General features: G+C 34.5%; 3 protein-coding genes across 8 annotated transcripts; 1 reads left to right on the top strand and 2 right to left on the bottom strand.

Moving 5' to 3' along the window:
• Positions 1–4,003: 4,003 nt before the first annotated feature.
• LOC133701702 (zinc finger A20 and AN1 domain-containing stress-associated protein 8-like) lies at positions 4,004–7,286 on the bottom strand. Of its 2 annotated transcripts, none has more exons than XM_062125732.1 (3): positions 7,135–7,286; positions 6,976–7,037; positions 4,004–4,893 (listed from the first exon to the last, which is right to left on the bottom strand). In XM_062125732.1, the coding sequence occupies exon 3, from the start codon at positions 4,879–4,881 to the stop codon at positions 4,363–4,365; it is 519 nt and encodes a 172-aa protein (XP_061981716.1). In that variant the 5' UTR covers positions 4,882–4,893; positions 6,976–7,037; positions 7,135–7,286; the 3' UTR covers positions 4,004–4,362. The 2 variants fall into 2 exon arrangements, with proteins under 2 accessions (XP_061981716.1, XP_061981717.1); XM_062125733.1 differs by having other exon boundaries at positions 6,976–7,022; positions 7,135–7,269.
• A 5,125-nt stretch (positions 7,287–12,411) lies between these two features.
• Positions 12,412–17,356, top strand: LOC133700864 (serine/threonine-protein kinase Nek6-like). 5 transcript variants are annotated; one of them, XM_062124568.1, is made up of 14 exons: positions 12,412–12,511; positions 12,946–13,148; positions 14,290–14,356; positions 14,468–14,533; positions 14,676–14,722; positions 15,036–15,081; positions 15,189–15,269; positions 15,349–15,391; positions 15,478–15,527; positions 15,681–15,762; positions 15,847–15,896; positions 15,984–16,057; positions 16,141–16,192; positions 16,274–17,356. In XM_062124568.1, the coding sequence occupies exons 2-14, from the start codon at positions 13,030–13,032 to the stop codon at positions 17,174–17,176; spliced, it is 1,680 nt and encodes a 559-aa protein (XP_061980552.1). In that variant the 5' UTR covers positions 12,412–12,511; positions 12,946–13,029; the 3' UTR covers positions 17,177–17,356. The 5 variants fall into 5 exon arrangements, with proteins under 5 accessions (XP_061980552.1, XP_061980548.1, XP_061980549.1 ...); XM_062124564.1 differs by having other exon boundaries at positions 12,441–12,573; positions 12,768–13,148; XM_062124565.1 differs by having other exon boundaries at positions 12,491–12,573.
• A 2,679-nt stretch (positions 17,357–20,035) lies between these two features.
• Positions 20,036–21,261, bottom strand: LOC133701028 (cytochrome c-type biogenesis protein CcmE homolog, mitochondrial). The gene has a single exon (XM_062124784.1). The coding sequence runs from the start codon at positions 21,147–21,149 to the stop codon at positions 20,373–20,375; it is 777 nt and encodes a 258-aa protein (XP_061980768.1). The 5' UTR covers positions 21,150–21,261; the 3' UTR covers positions 20,036–20,372.
• Between the last annotated feature and the right edge of the window lie 1,339 nt (positions 21,262–22,600).

Genomic DNA, 22,600 nt, shown 5'->3' with positions numbered 1-22,600 from the left:
TTGCGTTGGAAAGAACCATCACTGTTGCTTTCGTGGATTTCTTGTTTGTGTAAGCCAATATGATTAAACATCGTGAGCAGTGATTCACGTTTGTATGCAATTCTTGTTGAAGAGATATTCATCGTTCTGATGATCTCCTTCATTGCATTCTTTGATCTTTTGGTTAATCATTATCCTGGTAAACAAGCTATATCTTAATTATGCTTTGTTCTTGATGAGCAAAGAGAAGTTAGCATTAAATTTTGCGTTGATCTTGGAAATTTAGAACTCGAAGTCTAAGGTTGATTTTTAATTGAATTAAATAAGACATAATTGATTTAGTTGAGTTTTTAATGATTTAGTTGACTAGATAAAAAAATAAAATAAAGAAACAAAAATATAGCTTTTTAATAAAAATTATTGATTTGGGTTCGCCGGAAACAGGGTAGAAGAGCTGCTGGGAACAGGGCATTCAGAAGGTGCTGGTAAACAGGGCAACAAAGGGCGTTTCCAGCTGAAATTGAACTGGAAGAAAGAAGAACAATCATACATGTAGGAGGAGAAGAGAAACCCAGAAATAAGAGGCATCCTGAGCGGAAGAAACACCCCTAAAGTCTGCCACTCAGCCAGCCAGGCTTTAATTCCTGAGTTAGTCTACATGAATTAGTCAAAGGTGTATGAACACTAGTCTAAGAATCAAGTAAGAAAAAAAAAAGCAAGAAATAAAATATTAAACATCTTTCAGAAACTTTTCTAAACCCATCTTTCTCGTGCTATCATTGATAGAACCAAGCGTGGCATCCCATAAGAAGCGAATTGAAGCCACATCTAAACTCTCGGATTGGATTTGCAAGTAGGTTTTCAAGCGAACAAAGAATGAATCGCATGAAGGAGATGCTTATGAAGCTTTTAAATCAGGGTAACAAAAAGCTCTGATCCACAAAATCAGGATCGGTATAATTTTGGAGCAAAAGAAGTCTCCCAATCATCTTGTTGTTGACAAGCCATCAAAGATGATAACTCTGTGGTAGCTATGCATCCTACTACCATGGAAAAGCTCTAGTTTTTTGGTGATGGCACTGCGCTAATTAAGACAGACAAGAAGCCAGCCGAAAAAAAGCTAGCTAGTTCTATTCAAACTAAGGGGAGTGCTTGTTTTTATGATTGAATCTGTTTTTTAAATTATTTTTTTCCAGAAAATGCATCAATTAATGTCAAAAACTAAAAAAAAATATTTTCAATTGAAAACATCTTCCATCTCATTACCAAAAACACAAACGACAAGGTCTATCTTGGAAGATGAGACAGGTGGATTGCCTTGCGGTAATCATCTACAGATGAGAAGTGTGAACATGCCTTTTAGGATAGAGAGTTCACCAGCAAGAAACATGCAGTGAAAGATACAGAATCCTAAAAGGCTTCTGAAAATTTTGTGTCCATGAAGTCTGATTCTACAAGCAAGAAAAAGCGTATTCCCATGCAAGAGGTAGTCCAGTCCGATCCATTGCATTTTTTTAGAGGAGCCATCACCTCTTCCAGGCTTCTCAGTGCTACCAAAGAAGTGAACCCTTTAATTCCCGGGATGTTTAGGGGCAATACTGCTCTACAGTTTTTGCTTATGGGGCTCCTGGCAGTGAAAAGACCTACACTATGCTGGGGACCAACTGGCTGCCAAGGCTAATGCCAATGGCCTTGTCCACTATCCTATCTAAATGTCAGAGAACAGGAAGGAAGACATCAAAGGTAAAGATGAGTTGTTGTGTAATACTCATACAAAAAAGCAAAGCCATGTCAGATCCTATCAAGGTGGATGGTTCAACAATAGTCGTTGGCTGCCAGAAGGGTTGATCCAATTTGAGTGTGATGGTCGCAACAGATGAATGCCAAGAATTGCTAGAAAGGCTTTCAGTTCGCATGGAAACCAAAAGAAAAAAGAAAATGAAAAACCTCTTCAGTTCAAGAAAAAAGTTCAACGTTGATGAATCTATACTTCTCAGAAGTCGACTATGGGGACAAGGATCGTCTTGAAGGAGTAGGGTTTGATGATAACTAAGGATTTCCAGGTGACACCAAGTCCAATTTAAAGTTAGAAATAGAAGTTGACAGGATCAGAATTCCTGACTTGAGTTCTGAGTTCTAATTTGTTACAATTTTTATTATTTATGTTTTAGCAAGTAGAATAGGATATAAGACTACATAAATATTCAATCAAGAATTAAACAACAAGAAAATATCAAGCACTTTCCAGAATTTCTTAAACCTTGCTCTTTTTGAGTTTTCATCAGACCCAGAGAAAAAAGCATACTTTATCCCACATCCTTGATGTTGATACTTTAAATCATAAGCTGGATACTGAATCTGTGAAACTCTACACGACTCGGGCCATTACATGCTTTTGGGACATGGTGTTGAATCGACACATGTTAATGCCCGAACTAAGTCAATGCAACTTACCACTCGCAACATCAGTCTCCAGAAGTTCTCCAGAAGATCCCCTGTGATCCTCACCCGGATAATCCAAATTAGTGGACAGTATGCCAACAGGAGACTAGCATACGGATTAAACCATTATCACTTATCAGCACTGGCATCAATGCCAGAGAAGGTGAAGCAAAAATATTCTGAAAAGTTCATGCAGAACAGTGCCAAAGGTTGAAAGGTTATGGAGAGAATGTGCAAGTATCTTGAAGCTGAATCTAGGGGCTCTGTCATGTGATCTGGTCTCCTGGTTACGATTTCACTATCGTCAGCACTTCAGGCTATGAAGCCTTTTAGACTAGAAAATACCAAGACCTTCTTAGAGTAGAAAATAACTACGGTGCTTCATGGATCCATGTGCAAATTTTGCAGTTAAATTAAGCCAGATCGGGTTTATCTATATCCTAATCATTATCTTTCATGTTAAAAACTTAGATATTAATATATTATTCATCATCGGATCTCGGGTATCCGTTATCCAAATATTATTTATTATATAATAAAAGATAAAACAGTAGTATATATATTGATGACAATGAACAGATGGTGCTGAACAAACGTAAGGAAAAGAAAAACAAGTTGTGTGGAAGATAATTTTATTCATTGCTTAACTCTCTTAAATAGAGTTTTTGTCTGACAGAAAAACAATCAAATCTGCTGATTACATAGCAGACTTCTAATACAAAACCAAGAGAATAAAAACAGAAATTTATTCCTAAAGAATTGGTCTTCAAGTAGAAATCTCCCCGCGGATCTTCTCCTTGCAACACTCGTGATCTTCTGCAGCTTTTAAGATCAATATCAAATGAGGTTGGATTTAATAGAGTATGGATTCTCTCTTCCACTGTGGAGTTAATTTAGCTAAATTATGTCCAAAAGCTTCAAGTTCTTGTTCACTTCTGCAATCACGCTTTTGGTGGCCGTAGCTTGTCTTTGAGATCATTTCAGTGCAAACCAGAGCATGCTATTCTTACTGAAGTATTAAACTCAATGCTTGAGCAACCTGCATCCTGCTGCTATAGAATCTTTCTCCTCCATTCCTGGGACCTGTGCAGAAGTTCGTCCACTTGATAACGAAGTAACATACAAATCTAGTAGGATAATGTTAATCTTTTCCAAATATTCTTCGTAAAATAATGGGATCCACTCATTCAAAAATCCACCCCTCTTTTTCAAAGTGGTTAAACCTGGTATGTCCAGAAGGCTAACCCAGGAAATCTAGAACACAGATTTTGATCTAATTCGAGTTTCTAATTAAATTAAATAAAATACTGACCTATAAAACCTAGTTAATCTAAACTAATTTTATTTTCAACAAGTGCCAATTACTAACAAGACCCGTCGAGTATTGAAGGAAACACAGCCCCCATTAAGAAATGCCGTCTTTATGGCTTGATAACCTTTCTCATATTGGCATATCATTGCCCATGAAGATAACCAACCTCCAAAGAAGATGATGTAATAAAATTTAGGTACAGCATCTGCAAATCTGAAATTAGATACCAGTAGCAGCAACACCATAAATGGGATTCAGGAACGCTAGTAATGCCACGAAAGCCATAATTAAAATTTACAAAGGTACACACGAGCGTCCATGGATGTTTTATGATACTGCTAGAGAGAAATGCCATATGAAACAGGATGACACATTACAAACTTGACCATGACAAAGTCCTTCAAACCAGAGCATAGATTAAGACTTAAAACATTGGGGCCAACATACAAACTCTCGGCAATCATAAGATATGGAGTTTTCATACTGCAGAGATGTCCTAAACTGCCTTGCTTCTCCCCATAGACGACAATTAAAAAAGGGCACCTGATACGACACTCGGCCAACTCAGAAGCCCCAAAGATAAAATGTGCATCATATTTCAGAACATGAAACTTCATCCCATCAGATCTTCAGATTTTATCAAGCTTCTCTGCCTTGACAACAGGGTTGGCTTTTGCTATTGCTTCACGGGCAGCAGTACGGTAATCAAATGGGCAGTCATGTTTGTCTGAGTAGCGATGAGATGCACAAAAGAGGTCACCACATCGACACTTAAACCCTGTTAAACCAACTCTTTTCTTGCAAGAGGTGCACCGGCTTGGCCCCTCCTTCGGCTTTGCCTCAACTCTCTCCCCTGAAACTGAAGCACAGGATGGCTGCACAGTGATGGTCTTAGGCTCCACTGCATTGATTTGGACATTAATGGTGTCAGCAATAACAGGTTCATTCACATTGCTGCTTGCCGATCCATTCACAATACTTCCAATTGATGATGCAGCAAGCTTAGTCTGCTCCTGTTTTAACAGCATATCCTTGTGGCACTTTGAACACATGTTCATAGTAGCTGCACTTCCAAAGAAGCCACAATTGTTAATGCACAAAATAGGACGTTCTGGAGGAGCTTGGCATCCTGTCTCGTCACGGTCCATTTTTTGCTTCTCCTGCATCGCACCAGAATATCAATATAAGCAAGAGAAGATGAATATTAAAAAGGATTTCAATTTATCATAACGGTGGTTAAGAATGCATATTCAAGCACCAGGTAAATGCAAAAGAAAAGTTATCCATACAACAATGTGCCCAGTCAAATGTATTATAACCTCTCTTGCCAGAACAAAAGCTCTGACAGTAATTTCAAAAAAAAAAAGTCGAGTATACCCAAAACAAAATTTCAAAAGAGTTCCAAAAAAAAAGTGAACCTTTTAAGCTTTTGATGGATATTAAGTAGCATCAGCTGAGCAATACCAAATAACATGCACAGACAGGGGCAAATTTGATATTTCATAATTTGAATCATTCCTTCTCAGTATGCCTTTAGATTCCTTGAAAACAAGAGTTTCATGTATAACCACCCACCCCCTTTCAAAAAACCAGGATTCTTGAGAGCAAAAGACAAGGAACCATGTGACTTCTGTGAACCTTAGGGAGGTTTTAACTTGCACAGTTAAGTATATTAAGATGCTTTGATGTAGTAACGAGGAAACACACAAGATTTATATGATAAGGCTTGGAAGACAATAGGAGAGGAGAAAGAAAGAATAAAGCAGCATAAGCAAGGTAAGGAAAAGTTGAGGACATAAGAAAGGATTGGAAAATTTGAGGATACAAGTAGGTATAGAAACATCAAGGGAACTAAGTCATTTAATATGATGGAAAAAGAATCAGGAAACAAGAAATTATGAAGCAAGTGCTAACCTTAGATGATCATTGCAATATCTACAAGGTCTCACAATTCATGTGGTATCGACATAGAGCTACATCTTTCAATTCAGAAAGAGAGTCACACAGGGAGAGCTATATACTTCAATGTTCAAAGAGCTAGATAAAAAGAAGGGAACATTCCAGAGGATATTAAGACCTTACAAGCTGAGATACAAGTCAATTTTGGTTTATCTAGAATGAAGATCAGAACATCTTGTCATGGCAGACAAGATCATGTAATGGTGGAGAAGGCAGTTTAGCAAGGAGTTTACTGAAGACATCTTGTAATCTAACCAGCCCATGAGAGGAGACAAAAATGTTAGCTATACAAGTGGGATTTGGACAGCATATATAAAGATATTTCTAAAGAAGACCACAGGATGTGAAATACAATTAAAAGTTTGAGTATTTGGGGGAGGTGGAATTGTAATTGGTGTTGTTGAACAAACCATTCTAGAAGATACTAAAGAAGAACAAGATGCCTGATGATCAGAGTACCATGTATAAGGATGGTGGAATTGAAGAAAGAGAAAAGGGATCTATGTTTCTATCCCAATTAAGAATGAATCTTATTGAGGTAAATCAAGCTCATAGATATAGCTTCATGGTGATTCTATGTTTAGCCTGATTTCACAAATCACAATCATTACAAGGAAGTAAACTCATTCTTTCATGTTTACCTCTATATGCACACAAAAAAATAATTTATTTTGTCTCACACTCATGCCTGAAAGTATCTTTCTAGAGATAGATTATACCAATCTTCTTCACATTCTTTCATGTTTACCACTATATGCACACAAAACCAGTTTTGAGGTTTGAACTGAGGACAACTCAACCAACTGGAAATGAATCTCAAAACATTTCATTACATAAGTAGACATAGTAAAATTGAATAACAAAAACCATTAAAAGTCAACAACATACATATCACAAGCGACGAAACAGCAACAAAGACCTTAACATTCATGTTCTTTAAACAAATCCTCAACCACAACAATAGTATCAACCATAACTAAAAACAGAAAACCAGACCAAAATAGCAAAACTAGAAACCAAAAGCACAACCCCAGACCCCCTCCCCCCAATAACATCTCTTTGCTTTCCCTTTTGAACATTAAAACCTGACAAAGACCTTAAATTTTTTATCTTTTTCCTTCATCATGCCAAAACCAAACCAGAACCCATAAAAACACTCATGTCCATAATCCTACAATTGTAAAAAAAAAAAAATCAAAAGCTACCAGCAACAAATATATGCATATACATGCTCATAAACACCTCACGTGCATGATGTATGCATATCAGGTATAGAGACTAACCTGGTTAAACAATTAATGGTTCCTTTTGAGCCGATCTTAGCTCAAAACTGCATAAAAAATCCCTGCTTTTATCAAATGAAACCAAACAAACAAATAAATAAATAAATAAAAAGGCAAGAAACCCATTAAAACACTAAAAACAGAGAAAAAAATCATAACCTTGTAAGAAATGGACCAGATCACCCAGAAGAGAGAGGGGGGGAGAGAGAGAGCCAAGCCAGTCAGAGAGGAGGGGGAGAGAGACAGACAGAGAGTTTTTTGTTTGAGTTTTCTCTTCCTCTTTTGATATTTTCTTTTTATTTTTATAATTTTGATGGTCTCCTACTCAATAATTTCTCTTTGATTTTTGAAAGGGTAAAACTATATTTCAGTCCCTAAGGAATCATATAATTATTTCACTTTGATCTATATAGTTTGAGATTGTTTTATTTTCAATCCCATATTATGAGTAATTACTATATTTTAAAGAAAGAAATCATATGAAGTAAAAATTTATTGGAAATAATTATATCTTAATAAATCTCTTTGGATTCCACACTAATTACAAATAACTATATTTATCTCAACAAATGTTTAATTTATATAACATTTGTATCAATTCATTCATGAAATATGATATAACTCTCACATTAAACGTTTTCAAAAATTCAGCATGGTCTTGCATTAAATAGCAAATAGCATTTAATTATGAAGAGATTTTTTATGTTTTAGGAGTTTTTTTAAAATAAATAATCATTTTACATTAAAATTATATAAAATAATATCAAAGACCCCATTAATTAAAAAAATATAATCTCATGTGGTGTGTAAAAATATATTTTTCTATTAAATTCCTCCACGGGGAAGATTAGAATTGATACTAACTTATAAAATATTTAGATAAAAAAAATATTACATGTGTGTATATCTATCATTTTAAATAATTATTGGTAGTTACAAATATTATAAATTTTTCTGAATATTAAAAAAGATATGAAAGTTATATATATATATATATATATATAAAGAGATAAAGAGATAAAGAAGGTTTGAAATAAGGAGACTTCAATAATTTTCTTTTTTAGCCATCTATGATGCCGGATTCGTAGAAACTTTCTAAAAAAGAAACATTATAAACTATATATATGGACATGAAATAATTATAAATGTATAAGGACTAAAATGTAATTTACCCTTTAAAATACCAAAAACAAATAAATAAATAAAAAGATTTCTCTTTCTGCCAGCCAACCGAGCCATCTTTATTGATGGGGGTATACGTGTTGGCATGCTACTGGATGCGCGTGTACCTTTTTAGATTTCCTTTTTTGTCCTCATGATGCTTGCTAGTTAACGGCTTTTGCCATTTTAGAAACGAGACATGTTAACTCCACCTGCCTGTTGCTATACAGGGCAGGAATGTGCTGACGTGCCACCTTGGATGCTCAGACGACATGACATGCTTGAAAATGACATGTCGTTGCTGTTGTGTCACCTAATCCATCCATAATGTGACATTCCATATTCCCATGGTAAGAAATCACCAGCTTTGCCATTTTTTTAAGATTCTTTTTATGCCATTACTAGACTCATATTCATATTGGGATTGGTGCATTAAAGATAAAAAGATTTAATTAAAATTTAAAATAATTAATTCATACTGTTATTATCAATTTCCTTATCCAAAATTAGGTTTCAAGATTTATGTATTTACTTTTATTGATTGATAATGTTTCTATATATGTGATATATTATAAATTAATACTATTAAACTTGGTATAGTTTAAGAAGTTAATATAGAATCTGGTTAACTTAAGACTTGGTTTCGGTTAGTTTTCAAATAATTAAAAAAGAGTTGATCAAATCGAACTCCAGTGATTCAACAGGTGAACCCTCGATTTATTGACCCAATTAAAATCTAAATTGATTTTAAAAAAATATTTTTTTCAAAACAATATTATTTTAATTTTAAAAAAATTAAAAAACTATTAAGAAAATTAAAACAACGAAGTAACCTAAGTTAATTCACTCAAATTACTATCCGGGTCATATATTAGATCTGGTTTAATAATTTTAACACGAAAAATTAAGTGAGTGTTTATGTAATATTAATTGATAGTTGGTAAAGGTAGGATTTTTTTTTTAATTTTTTTTCTTTATTAAGCAATGGGCATGAAAGGGTGAATGGGTCAATAACAACATGTCCGTAACCATAACAAGTTAGCTAGATATATTCATTGACCTTATGATTAGTATTATTATTATTATTATTTATTTTGAAAAAATAAATATTGCAAAATTTAATGAATTTTGACTAAATTAACTCTTTCATATGTCTAAATCATGCTCCTTTCACCATCTTAGATATGAATTTTTAATTATTAGAATGTGTTCTCGATGATTCTTTACTCTCAACCTTCCACAATTGGGTTGAAGACAATATTTTAAGGCTATCACTCTAATGGAAAAACTTTATCCTTTTTTTTAATTTATGCTATTTTTTTAATTTTTAATTTTTAATTTCTTTTTTTTTTGGGGGGATGAATACTAAAAGCGGGAAGATAAACACAAGCAAAGTTGGACCATGCAGCAACACTTTACCACAAGACCACACAAGTAAAGTTGATTTTCGAAGGCAAGAGATTTTTCCTCCTTATGATTGCCTTTTGCTGGTGGCTTCCAATGCAGTGCACGGCGGCGGGTGTTTGAGGCGCACGCGGGCCTCTTGTCATGGCCAAAATTATGCTTTATCAAAGAGTAAACTAGGCTGCTTCTTAACTCCATTGCCGACAATGTTTGGATTTACCATAGTTCTTTTATTTAATTATACAGAAAAAGCTTTTGATTAGTTAAATAATTTCTATTTTCTATACTATATATATATATATATATAATTGTATTTTAAAATTTTGGTTTTGTAGAGGTTAAAATAATTTATTTCTTATTCATGAAAACTTGTTTTTTTTTATTTTACATATAAAAATCTATCTAATAACAATTTTAACTAACACACATATTTTTTTTAAACCATGATTAAAATTATTTTTTTAAAAATAAATTTTAACTGCAATCATACAATCTATCACAATCCTAAATAAACACTCTTGCTCTTCTTCATCTTTCTCTTTTCTACTTTGATGTGTAGTTGTTAAGCTCGATTCAATAAGTTGGCTTAAAAAAATTGGAATTCAAACTTTATACATGATCCCAATGGAGTTTTTAATGGAAGTAGATAAAACATTGACCAGCTAAAACTTAATTTGGCTGACTAAATTCTTAATGAATTGGATAAATTAAGCTAGATTAACATAGAAATTTTTTTAAAAAATAAAACAATGTTATTTTTAATAGAAAATAATAATTGACTAATTTTTTAAGTCAATCATGCACATGCTAGTTTCACCTCTATGATTTCCTATTAATGTCATGCTATCAATCCTTAGCTGCACATATTTTTTTTTATTAATATTGATGAATGAGTCAGTTTGTGTGCACCTTGATTAATTTCACAAGTTTTGAAATTAACAATCATATAAGCCTTCAGTGGCCATCATATTAGCAACTAAAGAGTTCGAACCTGAGACTACAAGGAGAACAAACCCCTTAATTCCAAACTCTTACAACTAGACCACCTACTAGATAGTTACACATATTTTTATTATCATGAAAAATGTTTTTGCTTAATCATCTGATGTACACTAATAAAGTATTGATCTAGCGGTTAAAGCATTGCTACATTTCTACAAGGATAAGAATACAAGTTCAATTTCTAGAAAGTACACTTATTAAAAGGGATAGTTACAAACCCCGAACGAGACTAGTCTCATCCATTAAAAAGATATCAAGATATCTAGGTAAAAAAAAAAAACTCACCTTGTGTCAATTATTTTTTTTTCCTTGGCATTATTACTAAGCTGACGCTGTTGACACTCAAAGAAATTCTAGCAATAGATTTATTATCTCTTAATAAATCTATTGCTAGAGACATAGACTGTGAAAATGTTTTTTTCTATCTTGTTAGCCCGTGTTAATTTCAAGATTAGACTGTGAAAATGTTTTTTTCTATGAATTCTTTAGTTCTAGACACCACCCGATCTGTAAATAAATAAATAAAAATTATCAAAGATACAGTTAATAGTTTTTATCTTCCATGAAATTTGGAAAACACTTTCTTCCACCTAAAGCTTCTTTTTTTTAACTGAAAGTGAACCCTGACCATATTTTTACAATGCAGTCAAATATAAATAAATCAGGAGAATAATTAAACCCTTTTCAGCAAACAAATAATATCACAAAAGGTTTCTTTTTAATCCCAGTTCAATGCTACTTGTTTTATTGCTATTACAATCTTACTTGTAAAACTCAACCGTCCATTTTAAACTTAATCTAAACTAACTTTTATAAAAAAATATAAAAATTTAACGTGATGTGATTTTTTTTTAAAAATTAATTACAAGTTAACCCGCGCTACTCATGAAACAAACTTTATAACTATTGCTACCGAATCAGATTAATTGAAGAATGATTAAAATGAACTTACACTGATTCCATACACCAAGAAATTATTATAAAAACTCAAAATTCAAAGTCCATTTTTTTTATATTTCTGCTGCTTGATTGACCATTCATTCATATCCTTCTTAATGGGAAGAATTCCTGGAGGTGTGGCGTGTGAATCCAAGAATGGGTACAAAAAGCTATGGCCCTACCACATGGATGAAGAATTAACAACATTGACTTGATATCAAAATGCATGGGTACAAGAGAGATTTTTCAGCCCATTAAAAGCTCCAAAACAGTGTAGATAATGCAGCCATGGAGGGAAGAAAAACAACAGCCAAGGCATCCTGTAGTAGCCCAGATAAGAAGAAAAAACTTGGACAAACCAAAAAAATGCCCCCTAAATTTTGGATCAGTAACAATTTTATCCTCCAACAAATTTTTGTGTCCATCTTGATTCCTCAATTAGAACTTCCGGTAGAGTACTTATGATAACATTTCTTACAGAACAAATTTCATTTTCAAGAAAAAAAAGTATGATTTGAAAGGTATCCATTATCAAATGCGGATGAAAAGGGTTAGTTGAAAATATATTAAGATATAAAATTACAGTAATTAAACTTGATTCAAGTTATGGATTGAACAAATTAACTCGAGTTAATCAAGACAACTTTATTTTAATTTTTTAAAGTTAAAATGATATTATTTTTTAAAAAAATTATAAAAACAATTTAATTTTTTACTAGATTTTGATCGACGCCAGGTATTGACTCGTCAGGTCAGCTACATCGAGTTAATTTTTCTTGAACACCTAACCTCAATCACGGTGCGGGTCAGTCCCAACCTTACCTTCTGGGCATAGCCAAATTAGACAAGCTGAGTTTAATAATTATGCATAAAAGTGATATAAAAATCTGTTGAGGCTATCTGTGTACTCAGACACATTTTTAAGTTTGTCAAAAGACGTTTGATTTATAGAATAAACCTTTAGTTAAGAGGATAGTGACCCACCAACCACTCATGGCAGTAATGATATGCTGGGAGTCCCAAAATGCAAGTAAGGCTATGCTGCTATGCTTTCTTTTCTATTTCAAAACTGTGGTTGGCATACCTGTCACGGTAGGAAACTAAACTTTTGCCTCAAATTTCGTCCTCCTTTTGAATTTAAAATTAACATTCAACATGTTCAGTTTCTTTCCTTACACATTTTTCTTGAGCTCAGATGACAAGTCAGGATTCTGTTTAGAAGGGTTTTTTTTTTTTTAACTCTTTATGGGGTAATTCTTGAGCAGTTCTGTGTGGTGTAAATGCAGAATTTATAGCACTCTGTCTTCATGGTTGTAGCATGATTCCTGTTTGTGATCTCTGAACCACACAGCTTATACCGTGACATTGTCCTCTGCAAACAGTTAATGTTTCTGTTGTGGTCTTGAATTCAGTTTAATGGTGCTTGTAGCCATTTAATGTTCTGGCTTGCTTGACATGTAGCAGTCAATGAGGTGCCACAGGCTGGAGAGGCTAGTGGATGATATATAGCTTAAAGTTGTGTTACTTTGCTCAGCATTGAAGTTAGTCATGGAGACTAAGAACAAAGAAATGGTATCAAAGATGGATGATTATGGAGTTATAGAGCAAATTGGAAGAGGAATTTTTGGAGCTGCATTTCTTGTTCTTCATAAATTTGAGAATAAAAGGTATGGAGTTTCTCTGCCAAATCTTCCTTGCAGTTAAATTTCCTCAGGTATTATGTTTGTTTCTGTTCGCCCTTCAAAAAGAGGGGTCAGTAGAAGAGAACTCTCCCTGCAAGTTAAGGAAAGGGGTAGCCTGATGGGCTCAATTTGAGTCCTGTCTTGCTCCACTAAGAAACAGAAATAAAAAAGAGAGAAGAAGAAGATATACTTGGGAAGGATACAAGGGACTAAAATTGATCATTGTTTACTTAATATCATGCAGCTTTTCTGTGAAAACTGAAGAGCTGGATGTGACTGTGGATGCCTTGCGAGGGTTAGTTAATGCCAAATAAAGTTCTTAGCTCTGCCCTTTGAGAGATAATTGAAAGGATCAGTCACCTGTCTATTAAGTGTGATTAGGCCCACATATTTCATGTATTTCCTCCTGCTCTAATTGTTACAGAATAAATATGCTTTTGCCGTATAAAGCTGTTTTCAGAAATCTGACATGACATATGATCCAGCTTAGCCAAGTTATCTTGGAAGATTTACTGTCAGAAAATTATTGTTGGAAAAACTAATATGTGGATCAAAATCTGTTTTCATGTGAAATGTCTCATGGAACTTCGAACACTAGTCTAAGCATGAACACGAATCATAATTGATATTCACCTACTGAATATATTTGAACTGCAACGTCCGATACCTTTCAGAGTATGGAGGAGTGTTTGGTTTTCCTTCTTGAATGCCAAATTCCTTAGAAAAGTTTACGAACACTTTTATTCTCTCTCTTCTTCTCAAGTTATAGAATTGTCGGAATCCTTTTGAATTATATAAATAGTGTTGAAATAAAAAAAACAGAAACAGTGAGGACATAAAAACATGTTTTTCTGTCAGACTAATTTATTTTATCTATATCTCTCTACCTCCAGCTGAATATGTTTTTATCCCTTTTATATATGTCTTTTTTTATATTGGAACACTAACCAAATGTAACTCTAATGTTCAGTTTGTGTTCAAGATAACTTCCCTCCCCACTTTTCCATTACATGGGATCATGATCCATGTTGACCCATCATGGGTGACATGGATCCACAACCATTTCCTTCATTAACTATGTTTGGTTACAGTACACTGTTAAATGAAATCTACCTATATTCTGTAGGTATGTATTGAAGAAGATTCGTTTGGCTAAACAAACAGAAAAATTCAAGCAAACAGCATATCAAGAGGTTATCATCAGCCTCCAGAAAACTGCTCAGTTAACCATTTATTCAACTCTGCTATCTTTTCATGCATTGCACTGAGGAATATAACTTGGTTACTGATGGTATATGATGCAGATGAATTTGATATCGAAGCTGAATAATCCCTATATTGTGGAGTACAAAGATTCATGGGTGGAAAAGGTACCCCTTTAGCAATCTGCTATTGTTTACACTGGTTTTACCTCACAATTGAGGGGGATACAGAAGAAGGAAAATTTATTGAGCAAATCATCTCTCCCAAGTACCAAAAATAGTATCATCACTCCCTGCCTATGTTTTACAGGAATCCTATGTATGCATCGTGACAAGTTACTGTGCGGGAGGAGACATGTAAGTTACTTTAGTATAGAAATTTGAGTTCAATCTTGAATTGGCATGTAAGATCCTAGATATTTCAAAGTGCGTACTAAAACACACGTTGCCAATAGGGTTTTGCTAGGTGGGGTTGCGACTGCGTGGTTGCACAGATCCCCACCATCTGCGCACAGTGTGGACGACAGAGATCCATGCAGTAGTAGCTACTGCCTTGCCATGCATGTTGATTTTTTATTCAATGCTTGAACCAGACTCAATTTTGTGAATTTCCTACTCATGGAAACCTATATCCTTACCTTCTATGCTTAACCTGATACTGTTGCTACAGGGCTCAGATGATAAAGAAAGCTAGAGGGACGTATCTTCCTGAAGAGGTAAAGAACATGTGGAATATCTACAAGAAACTAAAGTCCTTGGTGACAATTTTCGTTCTCATGTTAGTTTTGCATCTAATGCAAATTATTTTCCAACTCTACTCCAGAAACTCTGCAAATGGCTGACACAGTTGTTGCTTGCTGTGGACTACCTCCACTCCAATCGTGTCCTTCACAGAGATTTAAAAGTATGTTTCAGTAGCAATTTTCATTTGAAAAAACTTGTTCATAACATCATTCTGATATGAATCCACTCTCCAATGCCAGTGCTCTAACATATTCCTTACGAAAGATGGCAACATCCAGCTAGGTCAGGATGCAAATACACAGAACTCTTTTAACATTTTATTTGTTTCAATTGCACAGAAACTGTATTATCTCACAGTACATGTCCAGGTGACTTTGGACTTGCAAAATTGTTGAACAAGGAGGATCTTGCATCCACGGTAATGGTTCAATTATCGATCTGGTCCAATTGTGCCAAGCTCCTATGTATTGCTAGTTCTGCCATTGGTGGCATAACAAAGAGGATCATTTGTTTATCTGAACTTTCCTGGGAAATGCTGACAGCTGACTAATACAGCTTGTTATTTCTGTAGATTGTAGGCACTCCCAACTATATGTGTCCTGAACTTCTTGCAGACATACCTTATGGCTACAAATCGGACATTTGGTCTCTAGGTAATGAAAATCCTGCTGACACGTGTTAAATTTTCCAACCTGTTAGCATAATCTCTTGAAATCACATTTTCTATGATTTTACAGGTTGCTGTATGTTTGAGATAGCTGCACATCAACCTGCATTTAGAGCTCATGTATGCGTCACATGACCTTGTTCGGACAAACATTAGACTTACTTTTTCTGATACATGGTCGATAACTTTTACTATGTTTATGCACAGGATATGGCTGGACTGATTAATAAGATAAATCGTTCTTCCATCTCTCCACTCCCAGCTGCTTATTCCTCCACATTGTAAGTCATACTCTCTGTAACCTCTTATGCATATGCACTATATCAAGGAAAATACAACTGAAGGGTTAGCTTCTTATCTGCAGAAAACAGTTAATCAAAACCATGCTGAGAAAGAGCCCAGAACATAGACCAACAGTGAGTCTGAGATGCCCTTGCTGCTTCTCTTCTCTTATTACGAAAGGTTATTCTCATTAATGTTTGCGTTGTCCTAATTAGGCTGCAGAGTTGTTGAGGCACCCCCATCTGCAGCCGTATCTTGCTAAATGCCAAAATCTATCTCTCGTGTTCCTCCCTGTAAAGTCCGAATACAGCTTCCCGGATAAACCAAAAGGAACCCGGTTACCTAACAAGTCTAGTGTTCACAAGAATAACATAGGTTTGAAAGCAAGTCCATCAAAGGGGTGCAGATGTTTTAAGCAGGATGCTTTTGAACAAAAAGTAGCAGCCAGTGATTTCTACAACAGTGCAGAACAAACCGAAAGTGCCAACTCTGAAACCTCTTCAGCAAGTATTGCAAGGACTCACCCTGAAGACGAGAAGACAGAAATTGCTTCTAAGAAGTCACAAATAGTCCAAGAGAAGCTCTGTGGAGCTGGACAAGCTAGCATGGAATTCAAAGATGCTAGTCCTGGGATTTGCAAAAGAATGGAAAAGCTGTCTGAAGATTCAACAGGCTATGTTGGCCTTTCTGGTTACAAAAAGGCATCGGCATCCGCGATGGGTGACAAAACTGGACATGATATGGAATTGGAAGCCAAATTCTGCAAACTCCCAGCAGTAACAGAAATGAAATCAACACCATCAAAACCGCCCTGCGGAAATGATGTTGGACAAAAGGAAATGAACAGAACCCCTAGTGACATCTCATTGATCAGTTCACTGACTTCCCTACATGGTGATGAAATAAAGATTGAATGGAATCCTCAGAGCCTGCAAAGGGCAGATGCTCTGGAATCACTGCTAGAGATTTGTGCAAATTTGCTAAGACAGGAAAGGTATGAGGAGCTATCAGGAGTACTAGGACCCTTCAGCGAAGAAGCTGTGTCATCAAGAGAAACAGCAATTTGGTTGACAAAGAGCCTCATGAAACTCGACAAAAATGGCAATGGAGCAGCTTAGCAGCACGAGATTCTGAAGACTCAATTGGCTAATTTAACTTGATCTGACACGGAGAGTGTATACAGTAGATTGTCAATTGTCAAATTTCTGTCTTTTTTGTGGATGCTGACAATGCTCATTAAGGAGTTCTTCAAAAATGGGAATGGAGCAGCTTAGCAACATTTTGCTTGTTTCTTATAATCATGATTCGATCTTAACCCCTGACTTCATTTCAGCTCAAAATTATGGAAAAACCAAATTAAAAGACATGCTATACAGGCAAGATCCTTTTCATTAATGTTGAAGATTGAATCTACCACTGCTAAGGTATCTCGTATAAAAAGAAATCATGATTACCTGCAGAACAAGTTAGAATTTCGAATCATAAAAATGTCTTAAATTAGATATAGTTGTAGACATCAAGGGTGAGAAAATTAATTAAATTATCCAAAATATTTGTAAAAACTTGCACGAAATTAACTAAATTAAATGGTTTTTTGAATTTGTTGGATAATTCTAGTTATTTTTTTTTTTAAAAAAAAACCAATTTTATCCAGTTTTGGTTTCATATTTTAGAAACAATTAAAAAAAAACTGAATCAAATTAAAAAAAAAACAAAAAAAAAACTCATTAAATCAAAGTCTATAAAAAAAAAATCTAACTACAGACTCATTAATTGTATAATTTTAATAAATGTAAAAACAAACTATTCTGTTTAGTTCATTTATTCAGTTCAATTCAATCAAAATTAGAAAAAAAATGATTCGGTTAGGAATTTTTTATCCAAACCAGACCATTTGAATCAATGCCCACCCCTAACAGACATTACACTTTGATTGCCTGGTTATGACATTGAGCTTGTTTATTATAATTAGATATTGCTTAGAAACATAAAATAAATGTCTTAAATCTCATGTCTCAAAAAGTTTATCCCAATATAGCCTATCTAGCTCCCATTTCTTGTACCGTAACTGATAGCAACAATGCGGATTTCCCTTAACAATGTACATCTGATAATCCAATGTCCATAATCACAAGCACATAAATCTGGAAAAACCAGCTATTCAATATTGCAAACCTAAAATAAACACCAACTCCTTCACTTGAAACCTGGAGTAAGTTAGCAGTTCTTCTTTGTCGTTTAAAATATAGCGCCTTCATCGGCTTTTTCTGATCATGCATCACCGTGGGACATATGGTGGGTGGCCCCGTCACAGGGCGATGGTTGCTGGGGCTGGATTTGTACAGGTGAGGAGTGACTTCATCTGGTGTCTGTCTTTGCTATTTATATACGCTACTTCATCTGGTGTCTGTCTTTGCTATTTATATACGCTACTTAACTGCTTATTCGTACTTACCTATGGTTATAAGACCTGACCCAGGGACCTGGATCACGGATTGCAAGGCTAAAAAAAAGCTTGAGGCGATATCATTTTGGTTAGAAAAATGGATTTTTTTCACCAACTACACCCAGTTGAAACGTTGAAGTTCTGCCACTTGTAATGATGCAATGACCATTCCTTGAATGATGTTTACCCATCACTCTGTTAGTGCACACGAGGAAAGAATAAAGAAAATCCAGAGAAAACTGCATACCAAACTTCCTCCACAACACACGAGGGCAGCATGAATTCCCTCACCTGAATATCTATCAATTTGGTTTCCAACTATCCACTGTTAACCTGATGCTCATGTACCATATGGTAGCATTTGGTTACTATATCAAAATGGAAGAGATGGACACAATGAGGATAGAGAGGACATGTCCCCTTGTCCTTGCTGTTCTGAAAGAGTATAAATTCACTCCAGGAACTATCTTAGAAACAGATTTAATTTATGTCATTGTCTTCAAACCAAACACGTTTTTGTCCCTTCTATTTTCGGATACTAAACAAACACAACCTATAGATGACGAGCAAGTTGGTGAGAAAGAAAAGCAAATAAAGCCATGCTCATTAATCAAATAACACCATTTTTTCAAAATTCACAGAAAACTACTTATGCACCACCTCTATACAAAGTCATGATCCACTAAATATCTGAACTTTCAAGCAATGCCCGTCAATGAACAATCACTGATTTGTCTCCTTCGTGGACTCAGCCAGCCTAGTCTCAATAGCAGCCATAACCTCATTAAGCATAACCCCAATAGCTGCCATAACCTCATCATTAAGCATTATACGTCTCATCATTCTTAGCCAAAGCTGACCAAAGAGTGATATTCCCCACTCGTGAACTTGCCAGCAGTACCACCATTTATGTCATTGTTCTGAGCCTAGGTATAAAGAGCCAAATATACTAGTTTCAAATTGTGTTTCCTGGGTATGAGCATGTATATGATCCACAAACCCAAATTAATGACTGATCTCAAAACCTGCTGATTAAACTATCTGAAATTCAGGTTTCTGGACAAAAATGGACAACATCATCTCTATGAGAAACTCAACAGCAACCACTGCAGTATTATGTTTCTAAACCAAATACAGCAAACCATATCTATGAATGTCCTGAACTTCCAGTGAGGCAGAAGCAACACTATAATGGCACGATTTAACTAAGATTTTTTTTTTATAAAATGACTTGCAAAAACAATTTGGGAATGCAAAAGGGAAGCTTCAATAACAGTCATCATAGTCGAGTTATTTGGTCATTGTTTGTATGATGAACTAAGAAACCTATTCATTTCCCCTAATTTTCAGCAGAAAAACTACGATTCCACTCTAAAATCAGGAGGGAGTTCCATCCGAGATGGACTGGAATCATGGGCTCGACTTTTATCAACCATACACGCCACAGAAAAATCAAATATCGAAACATTGGGAAAAAAAACTCCATAACAGAAACATTAGCATAATTATTGAAAACCAATTCACACTCATCGATCCACAAGCCATTCATTCATTGATGGAGTTTATTCATTATTGCATTAAAGTGAAGATTATTCATAAATCAATATGCAATTACAAAAGTTGCAGCCTCAATTGATCAAATTCCCTCTCCCTCAAAATCCAATAACTATCTATCTCTCACCTCAAAACAATGCATAGATAGATCCGAGCAATGTATCGATAGCTCCCAATTAAATCCCTCCCATTTCATATATATTCTTATCACCAAATATCAGATAACATCCGATCAAATACACTACATTACCAAAAACAAGTATAAATCATAGAATTGATCAAAAAATAAAAAATTTTGAATCATACCCATGATTTCACTTCTTCTTCTCAGCTCCACCTTCCCCAACTTCACCAGCCTCGATCAACTTCTTATTCCTCTCAATCGCGGCCGCAACTTCTTGAGGCATATACTTCTCATCATGCTTAGCTAAGACCTCAAACGCCTTAAAATAACACTCTCCACTCCTCGCCTTCCCAGAAACATTCTTCAACCCAACTTCCTTCCTCACCTTATCATCCAGTTCCTTCATAAACCCTTCAACAACAACAGAATGTCCTTCTCGAAACAAATCAGGCAAGGACCCTTCATACTTAACTAAAATATCCGTAATCAAATCAGTGACAACGAATTCCATTTCAGGACTTGATAACGGATGAACTACGCTACCTTCAAGGACTAAACCACCTAATCGGAACTTGTTCTTTGATGGGTTGTTCTTGAATTTCTCAACCGCATCACTTGGTGTTATGTAAAAGACTAATTGATCTTGAAAGTTGTTAAGCACTATAACGATGAAACCTGCTATGCAGCTGAAGGTTAAGGCGTAGGTCCAGAGACGACGGTTTTGGAGTTGGCGGGCTCGAGCTCCGATGTCAACTGGTTTGGGGCGGGTGGGGCTGTGGCGGCGGGAGGCGGAGAAGAAGCGGAGAGTGGAGAGAGAATGGAGATCCGAGATGGAGGTAAGGGTTATGGGTTTTGATTTGGTGGAGTTGTGGAAGAGAGCGGTGGCTGTTGTAGTGGTTGTGGTAGCGGGGATGCGGTGGAGGAAGTGGGAGCGGAGGCGGAGGATGGAGGAGAGGCGAGAGGACATTTTTTTGGAAGGGACTGGGTGTTTGTTTCTCGGGAAAGTGAGAGAGAAAGTGGGAATTGGTTGCGTTTTCTATTGGCTATTGAGTGGGGTTTTCAAAAGGGTTTATGGAAGGGAAAAATCAAATGAAGCCAAGTCAACCACGTCGTCTTAATATTTAACCCTTGAGTTAATCATATTATAATTATTTTTATTTAAAAAAATGTTAAAGTTTTTTTTTAACTTTTTTATTAAATATAAAATATTCTTAGCATAAAATTTTGATTTTTTTTATTGTAATAATCACTAATTTTAATTTTTGATCGAAATAATAATGATTAATTAACCCTAACAATTCATGTAATATAAATAAACATCAATATAAATTCTACTTATAAGTCTGTGGAACCCGCGATTGTGATTAATGAAAAAAATAGATATAAAAACTATAAAAATCTAATTAATTAAAAAGATAATAATATTAAATAAATTTATATTTGTAATAGTTTTAAAGTAAATTTACATTTTTTTAAAACAAAACATACATTTTTTTTTAATTTCAAAACAATAATCAAAAGTTATTACTTAATAACTATATAGTAAAATTGTTATAATAACTATATAGTAAAATAATATATCAAAATTACCTAGTAATATTTTCATAAATGAAAATATACCTTGGATAATTCCTCTTATTGCATATATCAAAGTCTAGAAACCACATCAAAAGGCACAAAACTTAAAAGCCCGAGCCATAAGCCTAAGACAAAGTTGAAGGCGAACATGTCCGCATGTTGAAAAGGCTTGAGAGGGAAAATAAAAAATGACAAGGGTATACATGTAATTTCAATTTAACATTAATGGGACGCCATTTCTGATTTTAATTCAATTTTGTATATCTTATAGTGTCATTTTATTTTGTTTCTTAATAAACGGTTTCCAATAACTATTTTGCAAGTCAAAAGTTAAATAATTAGGCTCATTTTTTTTTATTTTACAACTTTTGTTGTATTTTATTAAATTTTTAAATCTAATTTTCTAATCATACTTATTAAAATCAGCCTAACTTAGTAGGTTGATTGATAAATTCATAACTCAAAATCTGATTAAGATCGAGTTTTAATCTGAACTAGTTTTGATATTGACCAAACTAAATTCGGTGATCAGGTGAGTTAATTCTCGATCCAATTGATCTGACTGAGGTCAATCCAAACAAAATTTGATTAAAACAAGAATTTTTTTGAAAAAAATTAAAACATTATCGGTTTAGATAAAAAAAAATGATAAATATAAATTTACTCGATAGCACAGAAGTTGACTCAAACACAATAATTTATGATACTATACTTCTTATCTTATTTAGAGGTTATGTTAAAAATGTGGTAATAGTTTCTTTTCAAAATGTTTTTATTTGCTCGAATATGCATAAAAATATATTTTTAATTTTTTAAAAATTATTTTTTATATCAACATAT

The sequence above is a fragment of the Populus nigra genome, chromosome 8 (genome assembly GCF_951802175.1).
Source record: "Populus nigra chromosome 8, ddPopNigr1.1, whole genome shotgun sequence".
Lineage (NCBI taxonomy): Eukaryota > Viridiplantae > Streptophyta > Magnoliopsida > Malpighiales > Salicaceae > Populus > Populus nigra.
The sequence above is the reverse complement of the archived record's forward strand: the minus strand, read 5'-3'. Positions and strand labels throughout refer to the sequence as shown.